The 16,609-nt window shown below is 37.4% G+C and overlaps 2 protein-coding genes across 3 annotated transcripts; one reads left to right on the top strand and one right to left on the bottom strand.

Annotated features, from left to right (window-relative positions):
- The first annotated feature begins 36 nt into the window (after positions 1-36).
- cebpz (CCAAT enhancer binding protein zeta) lies at positions 37-10,515 on the top strand. 2 transcript variants are annotated; one of them, XR_006924061.1, is made up of 17 exons: positions 37-244; positions 1,062-2,560; positions 3,131-3,359; positions 3,441-3,633; positions 4,599-4,687; positions 4,812-4,865; positions 4,949-5,051; positions 5,138-5,206; positions 5,289-5,355; positions 5,740-5,840; positions 6,114-6,174; positions 6,928-7,118; positions 7,234-7,263; positions 7,823-7,920; positions 8,811-8,881; positions 9,253-9,331; positions 9,942-10,515. XR_006924061.1 is itself a non-coding variant. In XM_046836498.1 (15 exons), exons 1-15 carry the CDS (start codon positions 83-85, stop codon positions 10,091-10,093), a joined length of 3,120 nt encoding a protein of 1,039 aa, XP_046692454.1. In that variant the 5' UTR covers positions 37-82; the 3' UTR covers positions 10,094-10,515. The 2 variants fall into 2 exon arrangements, 1 of the variants encoding a protein (XP_046692454.1); XM_046836498.1 differs by lacking the exons at positions 7,234-7,263; positions 7,823-7,920.
- On the bottom strand, positions 9,366-13,784 carry LOC124377146 (protein CEBPZOS-like). The gene is made up of 4 exons (XM_046836499.1): positions 13,647-13,784; positions 13,048-13,165; positions 11,902-11,946; positions 9,366-10,214 (listed from the first exon to the last, which is right to left on the bottom strand). Exons 2-4 carry the CDS (start codon positions 13,163-13,165, stop codon positions 10,132-10,134), a joined length of 246 nt encoding a protein of 81 aa, XP_046692455.1. The 5' UTR covers positions 13,647-13,784; the 3' UTR covers positions 9,366-10,131.
- Between the last annotated feature and the right edge of the window lie 2,825 nt (positions 13,785-16,609).

The raw sequence follows: 16,609 nt of genomic DNA, 5'->3' as shown, positions 1-16,609 counted from the left end.
GCCCCTTATTGTAGTGCACTTTGCAGTCCATAGGGTGGTGTTTAGGACTGAGCCGGTACGTGTTGATTTGTCTCACTCCAGCATGGCTCCGAAAGGGAAGAGGCGAGCGGAGAAAGCGGAAAGATTCGAAGAAAATGACGAGGACGCGGGTGAAAACGCCGACGACGAAGCCGGGAATGGAGGAGATGAGAATGGGGAAGATGAACTTACCCTGGATGATGTGCTGCGTTTGGGAGGCACTAAGGTAAAAGCCCTGTGGGTTTCATTACCAGCTCCTTCGTGTCCCCACGTGGAAACTTGAGACATGCGCAGTTGTAGTCAAGATAATTATACTAATATATATATATATATATATATATATATATATATATATATAAAATAAATTTTTTTTATAAATATATAATAAATTATTAGGGGTGTAACGGTAAACAAAAGTCCTGGTTCGGTACGTATCTCGGTTTTTTAAATCTCGGTTCGGTTCGGTTCGGTTCAATTTCAATACAGTTAGGGGGAAGAAATGCAAGACATTATTGTTTGCCGTTTTAGCAGTTTATTATTATGAATATTTGTGAATGTCACAAGTTTACATTTTTCAAACAAATTTAAGGCTGCTTGTTTAAATATGTAAAATTATATCTTAAAATATTTTATAAAAAATAAAATCAAGGTAATGCAACACCCTTTTATTATATTAATTTCATTAAGTAATTAATTAAATATATATCAGTTATAGAAACATGCATGGAAAGTGCAAGTGTGTATTCTGAGACTGTGCCTGCTATTATTAATGTTCATAAGTATTATACATCTGTTCCGAAAAGTCAAACATGATGTATGTTATATACATTTTAGTAAAATTAAGCCAGTTTCCAAACATACAGGAAGTTTTACACAGACCTATTAAATAACATGTTGCATATTATAATGCCTACCAGGATTTGTGCTTCATGAAGAATTCTGAAACCTGTTTTCTCCACAACTGCTTCTGCATCTTTTTATATGTCTGATAAGGTACAATACAGATACACTTCAAACCTACTTGCGTTTTGATTTCTTCACAGGCGGACTACGTGATGCTTACTGCAGTTGATGACAGCAAAGAGCTGGTAAATGGTGGAAAGAAAGGTGCAATCGATGATTTGGAGGACGGCGAGCTGGAAGACTTCGTTAAGAAACTGGGGATCAGGTCCTACGCAGACCAGCAGGTTGTTGAAGGTGATGATGATGATGAGAATGAGCCTGAAGATAAAGAGAAACACTCCAAGCCCAGTGTGGAAAAGAAGAGCAAAAAAAAAGAAGCCCCTAAAGTAGAGTCCAGCGAGACGCCTAAAGCCAAGCGAGAAGCCGAGGCGAAGAAGGCCGAGGGAAAAAAATCAAGTAAAAAGGCCAAGCAAAAAGAAGCAGACCTTTTTGAGTTTTACCCGCGGCAGGTGCTTCTGGTCAAACCTGGAGGAAAATGGTATGATGTAGACTACACATCTGAGATGAGCACGTCTAATCAGGACGAATCGCTGGTTTCTCAGTACAAGGCTTTGGCTCAGAAGTTGCTTGAGGCCGAAATGAATCTTTACAAAAGTAAGAAAAACCTGCAGAAAGGCGCGAACACGGTCTGGATGAAGAGCGTCGTCTCCACTGGGACTCTGGCAGACAGGATGGCGGCCATGACTGTGCTCATCCAGGACGCTCCTGTACACTGTCTGGAGCACATCGAAAGCCTGGTTGTTATGATGAAGAAGAAAGGAAGTCGTAGGCAAGGTCTCATGGCTTTGGACACGCTTAGAGAGTTGCTGTTGTCTGATCTGCTCCCAGAGAATCGGAAGCTTCAGACTTTCTCTCAGCGTCCGATCGACCAGCTAGAGGAGCGTGCAAGTGGAAACCGAGATGTTCGAGACCGGCGCCTAATCCTTTGGTACTTTGAGCACCTTCTCAAGCTCCAACTGGCTGAGTTTGTAATAGCTTTAGACGCTTTGGCTCACGATTCTGTTCCAGCCACCAAAACAAAAGCTCTGACCACAGCTCACGAGCTGCTCTGCAATCGGCCTGAGCAGGAAAAAGCCCTGCTGATGCATGTCGTCAACAAACTGGGAGATCCGGACTACAAAATCGCTTCGAAGGCATCTTATCTGTTGGAGACCCTCCTCCATAAGCACCCCTTGATGAAATCGGTGGTGTGCACCGAAGTCGAGCGTCTGATGTTCAGACCCAATATAAGCAGCAAGGCTCAGTATTACGCCGCCTGCTTCCTCAATCAGGTGATGCTGAGCCACGACGAGGTCGATCTCGCAAGCAAACTTATCACTATCTACTTCAGCTTCTTCCGTCTCTGCATCAAGAAGAAGGAGGTGGAGTCTAAGATGCTGGGCGCTCTGCTGAGCGGTGTGAACAGGGCATATCCATACACCAAGGCCGGAGATGAGACTGTCCGGGAGCAGCTGGACACACTGTTTAAAGTGGTGCATCTTGTAAAGTTCAGTACAGCTATACAAGCTCTCATGCTGCTCTTCCAGGTTATGGATTCTCAGCAGAGTGTGTCGGATCGCTACTACGTCGCCCTTTACAAGTAAGCACTAGCGGCAGGCTTCTGATTCATTTCTAATTAATTTTAGGTAATAGCCAGAGACGAAGTGCTTTTAATTAGAGGTAGACCAATAGTGGATTTTATAGATACCAATAGCTGGATTGGATCTACTCGCCAATAACCGATTAATCAACCGTTTTTTTTTTTTAAAGGATCATGGATAAAAAAAAACTCTCCATAAAATAATTACTAAAATTTATTACATATATAAGACAGTACCGATTCATGAAAATGTGCTAAAAGAAATAAATATGAATATATTAATTATATTAATGAGGAAAATAAAAGACACGCTTCCAAACTGAAACAAAACAAAGGTAACACTCCAAATAAATGACAACCATTACATATAAAATAAAAAAACTTCAACAAACAGCTCATGGCATCAGTGATTCGCCTCTAGAGGCCGCTCTCGTACTGTATAATGACATTTATAAAAAATATTGATCTTTTATGTGTCTTGAGAAAAACAAACACTACAGCTTTTGCAAATACAATAAGTACAGCTGTCCATGAATTGTATAATATGAACTGTGGTTGTTTTTTCTACAGGAAGCTGTTAGATCCTGGACTGTCAGTAAGCTCGAGGCAGAGCATGTTCCTTAACCTGCTGTACAAATCTCTGAAAGCCGACATCGTCCTGCGGCGTGTTAAAGCCTTCGTAAAGAGGCTGCTGCAGGTGAGCTGTGAGCAGAGCCCAACGTTCGCCTGCGGCGCGCTCTTCCTCATCTCCGAGGTCATGAAGGCTAAACCTGGTCTTAAGCTCATCCTACAAGAAGGGGTAAGATGTCACTTAGACATTTAGGGTTGTATTATTCTGCACTTAAAGAGCTATACTGTAACATGTATAATCACTCATTAGGATAATGAGGAGGAGACGTTTCAGGACCTTAAAGGGGAAGAGGATGACGACAAGAATAATACCAACAATTTTGATGATGATGATGATGAAGAAGAAAGGTTTGTTGATGCGGATAAAATTGAAGAAGGCCAGGGTGAAAAGCCTCAGCAGAACAAACCAGCTGCATCATGGGTACATCACCAAAACTTGGAGGGTAACTATGATAAGACTGGTTACTTAATGTATACTACTTGTATGATTGGGTGTCCCTTCCTGTGTCTCTCAGCATTTAATTGGGTGTCCTTGCCGTTTGCTTGGATGTCCCTTCCTGTGTCTCGCAGCATCTTTGCCGTTTGATTGGGTGTCCCTTCCTGTGTCACTTACCATATGATTGGGTGTCCCTTGTTGTGTCCCCTGCCTTGTGATTGGGTGTCTTTTGTTGTGTCCCTCGCCATATGATTGGGTGTCCCTTGTTGTGCCCCTTGCCATGTGATTGGGTGTCCCTTGTTATGTCCCTCACCACGTGATTGGGTGTCCCTTGTTGTACCCCTCGCCATTTGATTGGGTGTCCCTTGTTGTGTCCTTTGCCATATGATACGGTGTCTCTTGTTGTGTCCCTCACATATTAGTTTTTTCTTGTTGTGTCTGTCGTCATATGATCGCGTGTCCCTTGTTGTGTGCCTTTTCATATGATTGCGTGTCCCTTGTTGTGTCCCTCGCCATATGATTGTGTGTCCCTTGTTGTGTCCCTCGCCATATGATTGCGTGTCCCTTGTTGTGTACCTTTCCATATGATTGCGTGTCCCTTGTTGTGTCCCTCGCCATATGATTGCGTGTCCCTTGTTGTGCCCCTCGCATATGATTGCGTGTCCCTTGTTTTGTGATTTGGCGTTTTCCTTTTTGTGTTTCTTGCTGTATGATTGGACGTTCCCTATCATGTGATTGGGTTTCCCTCGCCTTGGGATTGGGTGATCGTCATATGACTCAGTGTCTCTTGCCCTGTTCCTTGCGTTATGGTCACTAACCATATGATTTTTGGGTCTCTCGCTGTATCGCCTTAACTCATTGTTTTGTTCCGTGCCAGTTACTGTTTGACTCAACTTTTTTTTTTTCGTTTTAATTCAGCCTTAAGTTACACACTATCTTTGTGATATTTGGCAAACTGTTTCTCTTGTGCAGGAAGCAAGGATTTGAAGCTGTATGACCCCATTCACAGAAACCCTTTATACTGTGGAGCGAATCACAGCACACTCTGGGAGCTGCAGAAGGTGAGAAGCTGTTAGGAAATTATATCTTTTTTCCAAATATCAAAATGGCTCCTTATATGGATCATGAACATAAAACTTGACGTCTGCTTCATCTTTCCTTACTCTGCACGTTCACCTCGTGTAGCTTGCTGATCATTTTCACCCTTCTGTGGCTCTCTTCGCAAAAACCATCTTACATGTGAGTATTTCAGTGAAGTGACGTCATTCTTTATACATTTCATTGATTTGATTATTATTATATATTATAATGTATGTGATCAGGGAGGGCACATCCAGTACTCTGGAGATCCTCTGCAGGACTTTACACTCATCAGGTTCTTGGATCGGTTTGTGTTCAGAAACCCCAAACAAACAAAAGGCAAACGTAAGTAGCACAATTTAACAATTCTATAATTTAAATAGTCTTTAAGAGTAATGTGTATCTTTTTCCTGATTTGTCCTCCGCCTCAGAAAACACACATGCGACAGTAATGCAGCCGAAGCACAAACAGAGCATGAATAACATCCGGTCGTTACCTGGTGAGTCTCTCAGTAACTGGACGTATTTGAAATATGAAATATGCACAGGCATTAATAATAGTGTGTGTGTTCTGCTTTATAGTAAACTCAGAGGAGTATCTGGCCAAAGAGGAGACTCAGATCCCTGTGGATGAGGTGTTCTTCTACAGGTGTGTTTGTGTGTGTGTGTGTGTTGCACTGAATGTATGTAATGTATTAGAAAATCCCATAATATAAAACTAGTGTTATTAAGCTTTCCAACCTTATTAAGCTTTTCTCAACCTGTTTCATAGTATTGCAAAGGTATTTTTGTGTTCTCTTGCATGACGAAAGATGATTACAGGAATTGTTTTCATTTTGGACAATTTGTATTTTTTTTGGTGGACTTTTTCCACAGTCTCAAATCTTTTTCTCTTCGTTCTCATAAAAAAATCCTTTGGTGGACATGGTGGATTTGGAGGTGCTGACCATGTTGTTTATGGTTAAAACCCCCTTGTTTGAGGACTGGTTAATCGTTCATGGCTAATCTCCCACACTATTACTTCGATTCTCAGGTTCTTTAAAAAGAGGGAAGGAGAGAAGCAATTAAAGAAGCCTTGTGGAGATGATGAGAGTGTTGAGGATGTGGAGGATGATGAGTTTGACCAACTGCTCAGTAAGTCAGAGGAAGGAAATAAGACTTTATAAGATTTGATGTGGCATGTTAACTTCACTACTACTAATAATGATATGGTGTAAATCTAACATTAGATACTAAGCTAGAGTTCTTTCTAACCCATATGACTACATTTGTGTCCTTGATAATCCCTGTGGGAAAAAAACCCAAGCATAGAACAGAAAGCATTATTGATGATAAAATGCTTACACATTCAGCAATGAATGTATTAGTATGTTTTCACTAAGTAATGTTTTTTTTTGTACATTCCAGACACTTTTGAGAGTGACAACTACTTCACAGAGTTTAAAGATGATGATCTGGACTTTGCCGGGTATGTGACCTTTTTTTTTTAATGCAAACATTACAGTAATTCTGGGTCTATTAGCATATTCAATATTATTTCATTTATCACTAAGAACCAATATATGCACAGATAAGAAACCTATGATTACTCATAATTTCTGTGATTTAGATGTTTGAGTTCATTTTTTAAAATTAAAACACACATGATCTATCTTTAATATCGATATGAAAACATGCCCAACACAATTATTGGAAACAAAACGTATAAAAAAATGGCTGATTTTGCATTTATTCAGAAGTAAACAAAACGAATAATACAAACTCATTGTTAATGCATCATAAAATATCATTGTTTGTACAGTTCCAGTATACAAATTTAGCCCAAAGGGGAATGTACGTTTAGGGACATGATCCAGTTTGGACCCAGATCCAGTTAAAGTGTAAATGCTGTTGAGACATTGTCTTTGCAGTTTCACTATTATACATTTACATGAACGTCAGCTTTAATTTTAATAGAACTTTAATGTAATAATTACAATCATTTAAAAAGTAAATAATTTTGATGATTTTATAAAAAGAAAAAAAAAAAACTATTTGTGATTCAACATTAATTAGCAGACCCCCTGCAGTATCGCCACGGACCCCCTATGTTTGAAGACCCATGCTCTAAATGATGCAACTATTTAGCACATGGAAAGGATATACACTAAAAAAAAGGCGACATGAGTGGTTGTCAAAGAAATTGACTTGATGGATGCTTCATGGACGTTTTCTTTTGCAGCAATGTAAAGAACAGCAGCAAAAAGGGCAAGAAGGCCAGTGATGTCTCTGATTCAGACATGGATTCAAATGAAGACCTGGATGATGATGAGATCTCTCTGGGAAGCATGGCTGAGGAAGACTTCGGAGATGAGCTAGAAGAAGAAGACGGCGGTGCTTTTATGGATCCGGACGGAGACGACGATGATGAAGGTGTGTGTGTGTGTGTGTGTGTGTGTGTGTGTGTGTGCAATACACACAGTTATCTCATAAGCTAATTTATTGTCTGTTGCACTGAAGCTAAAAAGAAACATGTTGTATTTCACAGTACCAGAGCTCGAGGGTGACGATGACGATGGTGAGTTTGTCAGTTATGTTTACTGTTTCCTTTTTCATACGTGTTCGACTCCCACTTTCGAAGGTGCACGTGTTTTTCAAATGCAACAGTCAATACCAAGTATCAAAACTTATATATCAAATGTACTGCAGCTATCTTGTTGTCCTTGACCATATTTTCAAGTATTGCCACACGTTCTCAAATAGATTGATGGACGCATTCAGGTTCTGGGTTTCAGTTGCATTGGCAGTATTTTCAGGCAGTATTGGCTTTAGGTCTCTTGCAGGTTTCCCTGTCCTTGCTGCTGAAAAGCCCAGCACAATGCCACTATGACCACAAATCGTTGTAAGGCTTGTGTTCTCAGGTTAATGAGCAGCATCAAGTTTCAGCCAACTTGGTCTAAACTGAACAGAGAGTACATAATTACTGAGTCTCCTGGACACTTAATTTCCTTCTAATCTTCCAAAGTTTTGATGTAGCACTTGCACAGGGGGTGTAAATACTTATGCAAGACATTGTATTATTAATATTTTTTCAGCAAAAAAAAAAAAAGTTAACGAATGGTTACTTCTGTGTTCAGACTTCGATAGGGACGTGGATGAACCAGCAGGGGTCAGCATGGGAAGCAAAACAGGCAAGAGAAGTCATCAGAGCATCTCGACTTTGCTGAAACATTTTGTAAGTAAAGCATTTTTTGTAATATATTCAGTTTTTCCCTCATATTAAAAAAAATCAAAAAAATAAAAACGTGCAGAGATTAATATCTGCATCTGTGGTAAAATAAGCTGTGGTATGGGGTGCTTTTTTTTATACACATGATGCATTGGGTATAGAAACCCTTGATTTGTTTAACAAGAGTAATAGGCTAAATGTTATTCACAAGCCACTGAACATCTGAAATGCCTACATAAGAGAAAATAAAGTATCAATTACTGTATTTCTTATGAATATTTAAATTTCAAACTATTTTTTTAAATGCAGAACTATTTTCTGTACAGGATGAATTTTGTTTTAATTGTAATAGAAGAGTATCTGCGAGAGTGAAAGGGAAAGTTTATAGGACTGTGGTGAGACCTGAGATGTTGTATGGTTTATAGACAGTGGCGTTGAGTGAAAGACAGAAGGTGGCGCTGGGGGTATCAGAGCTAAAGATGTTGAGGTTTTCATTGGGAGTGACGACGATGGACAGGATTAGAAATGAGTTTATAAGAGGGACAGCGCATGTAGGACGTTTTGGAGACAAGGTGAGGGAGGGGAGATTAAGATGGTTTGGACATGTGCAGGGGAGGAACATGGGGTATATCAGTAGGAGAATGCTGAGGATGGAGCCACCAGGAAGGAGGAAAAGAGAAAGGCCAAGGAGGAAAGGTTATGAATGTGGTGAGGGAAGACATGCAGGTAGTTGGTGTGAAAGAGGCAGATGTAGAGAACAGGGGGATGGAGACGGAAGATCCGATGTGGCGACCCCTAATGGGAGCAGCCGAAAGACGAAGAATTTTTTAATATTTTTGTTTTACGTTAGAGAGAACACCAGAAAGCATCTTAATGTTGAATATGTTCTTTCTCAGATTCCAAACTAAGCAAGAAGAAAAAGAAAGGAAAGATTGATGACACGGCCATGTTCGCAGCAGCTGAGGAGGTAAGCCAACTCATGAAATGCATTTTAACAACACCCATCCCCCTTTGAACTCACTTTAGTATAATGACTTGTATAGATAATGTCAATATCAAATCCACTGCTTTAAAAGACAATTTTATGTAAATTATTTGTGAAGACTGCATAACAATATACCACAGAAATGTACGATTCTCAATTCTGATTGGTGGATTATTACAAGCGCAGTCTATAGTGTTGTTCCTCTTATAGAAAAGCAGTTTACCAATATTTTGGATGTATATTCACGTATGACACATTGCAAATGAAGATGTCTACTAAAATGTCTACTGAAAACCTTCAATCCCAATAATGATGCTAAACTGTGTAATGATTTAATATCCGTACTCTTACAGTTTGGAGATTTGCTGGATGAAAATACAGACATGAAGTTCGACAACGGCATGAACGCGATGGCTAACAAAGACAAAGCCAGTAAGTGCTGAACAACAACAAAAAAACACAATCATAGGTTGAAAACTTCAATTTTATTAATTTGGCTGGATGCCAGCCAGATCACTCCACAATAGTGAAGAGACAAACCTGTAAATAATCATGTACACTGATTATTTACCACAATATTCATTCTTTTTGTTTAATGCAGGTATCTGAAAATGTATAGAAGCCCATTTTCGCCACGTTAGAAACAAAGTTTGCCTAATTGCAACTTTTTTCCTCTTACAGTTCCAACTTTATTACTTACAATTTTTAGCTGTTACAACGCAGCGCGTGTACATAGCAGACTGGCTCTTAGGCTACAATGGCTGCGTCAGTAGTTTGTGAAACCACACCTAAAATAGTCCTGTCAGATTAGCCATTATTTTGAAGATCGATCTAATGATTGTGGCTTATTTCATTTTAATGTGCAAAGATTTGGGACACTAAAGCGGGGGTGACGCCGCCCTATTGGCTGACAAAATAAATGTATAAAATCGGAATTGCGAGAAAGTCAGAATTTTCTTTTATGTGGCGGAAAAAGGCTTCCATAGAAAAAGTAACTGTGCTGTCTTCTAAAGCAGTCTGTCCTTCTGCTTCTCATCCTCAGGTATCAAACAGCTGAAATGGGAGGTGCAGCGTGATGACTGGATTCAGGGACGTGACGTGAAGACGCTCAGGAGGAAGAAGGCCATGTTCAATAAGAGGAAACATTTTGGGAAAGGAAGACCAGGCAAAAAGACTGGAGGCAGAAAGAAGTGATGACGCTCGTTCTCTTGAGTATCTGTCAGTATGTCTGTCTATTCCTGCCGAGTAGACCATACGTCCTGATCAGCTTCCCGGATTCCGAAGTTCCCGGCCCATTCGTTGGACTTGTAATAAACTGATGGAGATAAAAGGCTGATTAATAATGCTTCAGTTTGTAGTCATTAATTGCTACATTGGGGCAAAACTTTCGTAATACGTGAAGAAATGCATTTTGTAATAAATGTAATTTTACTGTTTGTTTTTGTTTTTCTACACAATTGTTTTTACACTTTTCAGACAGTCTCATGGTGTATTCCTGCAGATTTTCTGAGATTTGTATCCACCATTTTAACTCTGACCATTGTGTGTTTTTGAAGATGAACGAATGAAATAATAGAATCCATCACATGAAACATTACAGCTGATCTTTTACGAAACAGCGCAGAGTTTTATCTTTCTTTCTTGTCTTTGTACCAAGTCATTAGTTCTGACTGAGCCCAAATACACAGCCTAAACAGAAATATCTACTTTTCATCAGCATGATAAATGGAGTTCAACTGAACACATCAGTATTTATCGAGCCAGAAATCAGGAATTATAAACCCCCTGAGCAACTGTATGCTGAGGATTGACACTTGCATGATACAGCTGTTGGAATCGCTACATTTTCTCTCACTAGAATGAAGAAACCAAATCCTGTTCCTGCATGAACATGAAACCAGAGTCTATACAACCTCTTTTCCAAAGCGTATAAAAGTACACACATACATACAAAGAATACATTTGCAGTTCATATTGAAAATTTGAGATGTAGCAGGATTCCAGCTTTCAATTCCTGATATGCATCTAAACTAATTGGGATTCATCAGGCAGAAAAGGTATAGGGTTTTAGACTGGATGATTTAATTACATGACCTGAACACTGCCCATCATGCATTTCTCCTGAAGTGAAGGAAGGAGGACGGAACAACAACAACAAAAAAATGTTTTTACACATTTGAATGTCAGATTGTCTCTGGTTCCCTCAAGGTTTCATTCTCAACTCAGCTTGAGATTTTTTTTTTCCCCCTTGACAATAACACTACTGGCTCGCTCATTAGGAATAAACTTCAGTGATAAAATGATATGACTCTATATATTGGATCTATAAATGTAACATTTCTATTCATTATCTATTTATCTCTAAATCTGCATTGAGACAATGTACACTGTACAAATACTATAAATTGAATTATAAATATCAGGGAATGAAAGATGAAATTCAGACTTATTGTTTCATATGGATTCTTTTCTTTTATCCCACGCTTAAATATTTAATGTGAAGCAAAAATACATCAAATTGGCCATTGTGCTTTAAAAGGAAAGGACTATACAGTCATGTGAATATAAAAGTGCACCCTTCTTAAACAATCTAATCCTTCACACGTCTTATCATTCACCTTGACTGTTGATTTCTGTAAAGCTGCTTTGAGACAATGTCTGTTGTGAAAAGCGCTATACAAATAAACTTGACTTGATCATTCAGATATATGACATAATTATCGTGTCATTATTTTCTTAATGCAAAAATCAAGCCGAATAAAAACTTTTAAGAACTGAAAGAGAGCAGATGATTTTTGTGTCCTGTTACATAAAATCACAAAAGTCAAGGAAAATATTCATTTTCATGATGGTATTTACATATATAAAATACTTTATGTTTTATACAAATTAATTTTGACAACTCAGATGTACATATTTGACCTTGCTGTGCCCTTGTCCCTGCTTGAATCAGTTCATCCGCTGGTTAAAAGAAGTCAAAATTTAATGGATTTTCCATTTACCTTCCAGAATTGAGGGAAAGCGTTTGTTCATCGTGCATCTAAAATCTGAGGGTTAGAAGAAGAAAAAGGCAATGAAGATCATCCGTTTTAGTGCTGCACGATTAATTGTATCGCGATCGCAATGTCAGCTTGTGCGATTATATGACGGCAAATGTATAAGTAAATAAATAAGTGCATGTGTGGACACTTTGTGTTCTGTATTGTTAAAGACTATAATCACACTCTTGATGTCACCCAAATGAGGATGGGTTCCCTTTTGAGTCTGGTTCCTCTCAAGGTTTCTTCCTCATAACATCTAAGGGAGTTTTTCCTTGCCACAGTCGCCACGGCTGCTCATCAGGGACAAATTCACACCATTCACCTTAACTGTTAAATTCTGTAAAGCTGCTTTAAGACAATGTCTGTTGTGAAAAGCGCTATCCAAATAAACTTGACACTGTCTGAGAACAGGTTCAGATTTTCCGCAGACCGACACTGAACTGTAGCCGAAAAAACACTAAATCTTGGATTATTTTAATATAAAATGCTTCAAGATCACCAACAATGAGCAGAAAGAGAAACTGTGCAAGATTCTTTAAATTTAAAGGGCTACATCACGTTTTTTTCCTGGTTGAAAAAAAAAAGACGACAGCTGATGGTTGAACAGACTGAGGGGATCGGTACGCATACACCTGGCAACCTCCGCTTCCCCTTACACATATCCATACAAATTTTTACATTTACTGTATCTTAAACTGCAGCAGAAAAAACAGGTAAATAGTTTACATGGGCTGAAAATTTATGTTTTTATTTATTGTTTTATTTAATTTAGATGTACCTTGGAGAAATTTTTTTTTTTTACATGAATCTTCTTCTACTTTCGACTTCTCCCACTAGGGGTCGCCACAGCGCATCATCCAGCGGATGAATGCAAATGTTATTTCATTTAAAAAAAAAAAGATTCATTTCTAAAGACTTTTATAGTTTTACAAATACACATTTCAGTGCAATCTGTGTGCAATTTTCTCGATAACCTTTCAGTCATAATACCATTTATTATATCGCAATATTGACAACAATAATCGCAAAGTGACATTTTCCCCAAATTGTGCAGCCCTAATCCGTTTTCACAATGATCTACTAAACATAGAAGGAAAAGTATGTCACCTCGACTTGTGTTCATTCTGTAATAGAGCCCGTAAGCTGCAAACACGCCGAGAACCTCCAGAAAGAGCACTCCTTTAAAGACCTTCCTGGCCACTGGCTCCATAGTTTTGGGTGCCATCTATAATGTAGAGTGGGCAATTTCAAATAAAACATCACAGTATGTCCTAACAAGTTGGAATATGTAAAGAAAGAATTTCACTGTGCTGTAATGTACAAGTGACAAATAAAAGCATCTTATCAAATGTTTCCAAACAGGGAATGAGAATTAACAATGATGAATACTGACACCTTGTGGCGATTTAGTGTAATGACACCTGTTTATGACCATTACATAGAATATAATATTGCTGAGAAATTATATAAAAATATATAGTCATGGTTTTAAAGTAATACATATTTAGTGCTTTTCCTGCTTTAAGACACTTTTGTTATTTCCCAATTATGTTAATTTTTTCCCGATGTGTCAGAACTGACAAAACGGAACCAAGCATAACAAAATTACATTCTTTCTCTGATTAGATTAGAATTTAAATATTCGCAAATTATTTACATCAAAACATCTTTAATAGTGTTTATAACTAAAGCATTTTCAGTCTCACCTTCGAATGTATATTTGCCCGCTGCCACACGAGGTAATCTTCTCCCACCTATATTCCGACAAATCCCGCCTTCTGCGCTATGATTTGCTAATTCAATCCGCCTTCTACACACTGATTAGTCAGGCCGATTTTACGTCACGGTTTTTGATTTAACAGTTAAAGTATTGTCCAATCGAAGTTCTACATTGAAAAGCCCGGATGTTCGGAATATGGTTGGGGAAAAAAAACTCGATAACAAATATGCTTCCGCATTACGGAAGCCTTATTAAGGCAAAAATGTTTTTGAACCCACTAATACCGTCCATTCCATCTCTATTCACTTTATTTCAATTAAGGAATAATAATAATAAGAAGAAGAAGAATAAGAATAAGAACAATAATAATAATAATAATAATAATATAATAAATTAATATAATGACTAATCATTTTTATTATCATTTTTATTAATATTAATATTGTTATATTCTTATATTATTGATGAATACAATTGCCTCAAATCATTCTGTCTCTTCATGTAATCCTAGACAAACTTAATGATGTTGAGATCAGGACTCTGTGAGGGCAAAAACTATTACTTCCAGGACCCTTTTTCTTCTCTAAGCTGAAGATGGTTCTTAGTGACATTTGCTGTTTGTTTGTGGTCGTTGTCCTGCTGCAGAATAAATTTGGGTCCAATCAGATGCCTCCTTGATGGTTTTGCATGATGGATAAGTATCTGCCTGTATTTCCCAGCATTGAGGAAACATTAATCCTGACCACATTTGAAATTCCAAATTCCAAACTTGCAGGAAACCTCCACCATGATGTAGAACAACTTCAGCTAAAACTTAAACCCCACTACATAGGACATAATGCTTTTCTTTAAATATACCTTGGCAGTAGCAGTTACTACTGCTTTCTTTCTATCTATCTATCTATCTATCTATCTATCTATCTATCTATCTATCTATCTATCTATCTATCTATCTATCTATCTATCTATCTATCTATCTATCTATTATTATGATAAGACTACGCCCTCTAGTGGCAGCATAAGGCCAAGCGGATTGTCCTCTTTAACTATGTAATTACAATTTAACAGCATACCACATTTACCAAGATAGCACCAAATCAATTCAAAACAATAACAAGATAAGAAAATTACCACCATTTTACAGATATAGTCAGTGCATAGCTGTGCATGTAGCCCAGTTTACATTTTCTTTATATTCAGAGAGGAGTGCAGACAAAACATATAGTATTTTTTATTTAACAAAATAGTTTTTATTATTATTATTATTATTATTATTATTATTATTATTATTATTATTATTAAATTTGAACATTGTTATTAATATAAGTTGCATACTATAACATAACCAACAGGGGGCGACATAAGCCATATCTTCCTTTTACTGTATCGTATTGCATTAAAGTACTTATAATTAGAATAGATAATTACTAACTACAAGCTAGAGATTTTAAACTAAACATTAATGAACTTTTTTTATGCACTCTGGTTTTAATGACGTTATTAGACAAAAAAGTCACCTCAACATTGTAATGCCTCAGCAAAAACACAAAAAAAACCCCAAACACAAGCTAAAAAATGTTTTTATTTAATACAAAATATTGCAAAATGTATTTCTGTTGTACACTATAAGAAACTGTGCCTAGATTTGTTTATATAGTGTACACACTTTGGATGTACTAATATATAATTATTGGCAAATAATGTAACATATAAACATTTCCATCTGAAGCAAACATAATAAAGGTAAGGAAATTACTCTAGCAGTAGTCTGTCTCTGTATCATTTTTCTTGAGACAATTCATACATACAGACACTGAGGATGAAGTTTGTTGCTCATAACACTTTTAACTCTTCTATATAACCCCGATGTCCTGTCACACTGTTCATATTAATGTTTGCATGTGGTATATTAGTTATTGTGCTACATTTTCCTAATGATCGAAGACATTTTGTTTCTTTATTTTGTTAGACATAAAATTATAATCGTTCACCTGTCATGAATGAAATGTTGTTCTTTTAATGACTATGTAATTATTATGATTAGAGATGTATGATAAGGGAGAATGAATATATTAAAAGGAAATACAAATGCAGTGATTAAAATCCAGTTGAATAGATGTACCCTGAAGCTTTTGTATTCTCTTTTCTAAACAATTATTTTATGATTAAAAAAATCTCATCTGTACTGTTAAGTCGAAAGAAATTTATTTCCAGTCTGTATGTATAATTGAATTCATTTTAATTTGTGTAGCACTTTTAACAATGGACATTGCCTTAAAGCAACTGTATAAGATAAAGTAGTTATACAATAATGTATACATTTATTCTTTATAATTGTAAGTTTGTTTCTAATGAGCAAGCCAGTGGTGACTATATGGCAAGGACAAACTCCCTGAGATGGCATGATGACGAAGATGAGATGAAAACCATCCTCATCTGGGTGGCACTGAACAGTATGTTGCCTGCTGGATTTTATCATTTGAAAGCTGTGGTGATGAGAATGCTTAACCGTGCTGTAGTCAACCAGGACTAGGGTTTACTCCATGCTAAAAACCTATTTATGGTGTAATTAAACATTATTACTATTATGAACTATGATTCCCAGAGCCCTGCAGAACACCAAGATTAACAATCACAACCAGAAGAAACATTTTTACTTTTTTTTTACCAGGAATATTGACTCTGGTCTACTCTTCTGATTTGTTTAAGCAGTCATTTGTTCATTTGTCTAGGAAAATCTGTTATAAAACCTTTGCACAAATCAAGTTAATTTTCTGTCCTGATGTTTTATTAGAATAAATAAATTTTTTATCTTTTATTTTTAAATTAATATATCTGACGTCTCTAAGATGAACTATCAAACAGCTACTGTCTGTATCTGTGTGTGGCTGACGTACGTATGCGGGTTAGGGGATGTTAAATGCCACCCCCACCAGGTCACTGTTTCTT

Source organism: Silurus meridionalis, chromosome 23 (genome assembly GCF_014805685.1).
Source record: "Silurus meridionalis isolate SWU-2019-XX chromosome 23, ASM1480568v1, whole genome shotgun sequence".
NCBI lineage: Eukaryota > Metazoa > Chordata > Actinopteri > Siluriformes > Siluridae > Silurus > Silurus meridionalis.
This window is presented reverse-complemented; position numbering and strand designations above follow the sequence as displayed.

Excerpts from the sequence above, each read along its gene's own strand:
- LOC124377146 (XM_046836499.1), bottom strand. The coding sequence starts at position 13,165 with ATGGCACCCAAAACTATGGAGCCAGTGGCCAGGAAGGTCTTTAAAGGA. Across the intron at positions 11,947-13,047 it reads CAGAATGAACACAAGTCGAG|ATTTTAGATGCACGATGAAC; the intron begins GTGACATACTTT and ends TCTAACCCTCAG. Across the intron at positions 10,215-11,901 it reads CTTTCCCTCAATTCTGGAAG|TTTATTACAAGTCCAACGAA; the intron begins GTAAATGGAAAA and ends TATCTCCATCAG.
- cebpz (XM_046836498.1), top strand. The coding sequence starts at position 83 with ATGGCTCCGAAAGGGAAGAGGCGAGCGGAGAAAGCGGAAAGATTCGAA. Across the intron at positions 5,356-5,739 it reads GATGAGGTGTTCTTCTACAG|GTTCTTTAAAAAGAGGGAAG; the intron begins GTGTGTTTGTGT and ends TTCGATTCTCAG. Across the intron at positions 9,332-9,941 it reads GGCTAACAAAGACAAAGCCA|GTATCAAACAGCTGAAATGG; the intron begins GTAAGTGCTGAA and ends TCTCATCCTCAG.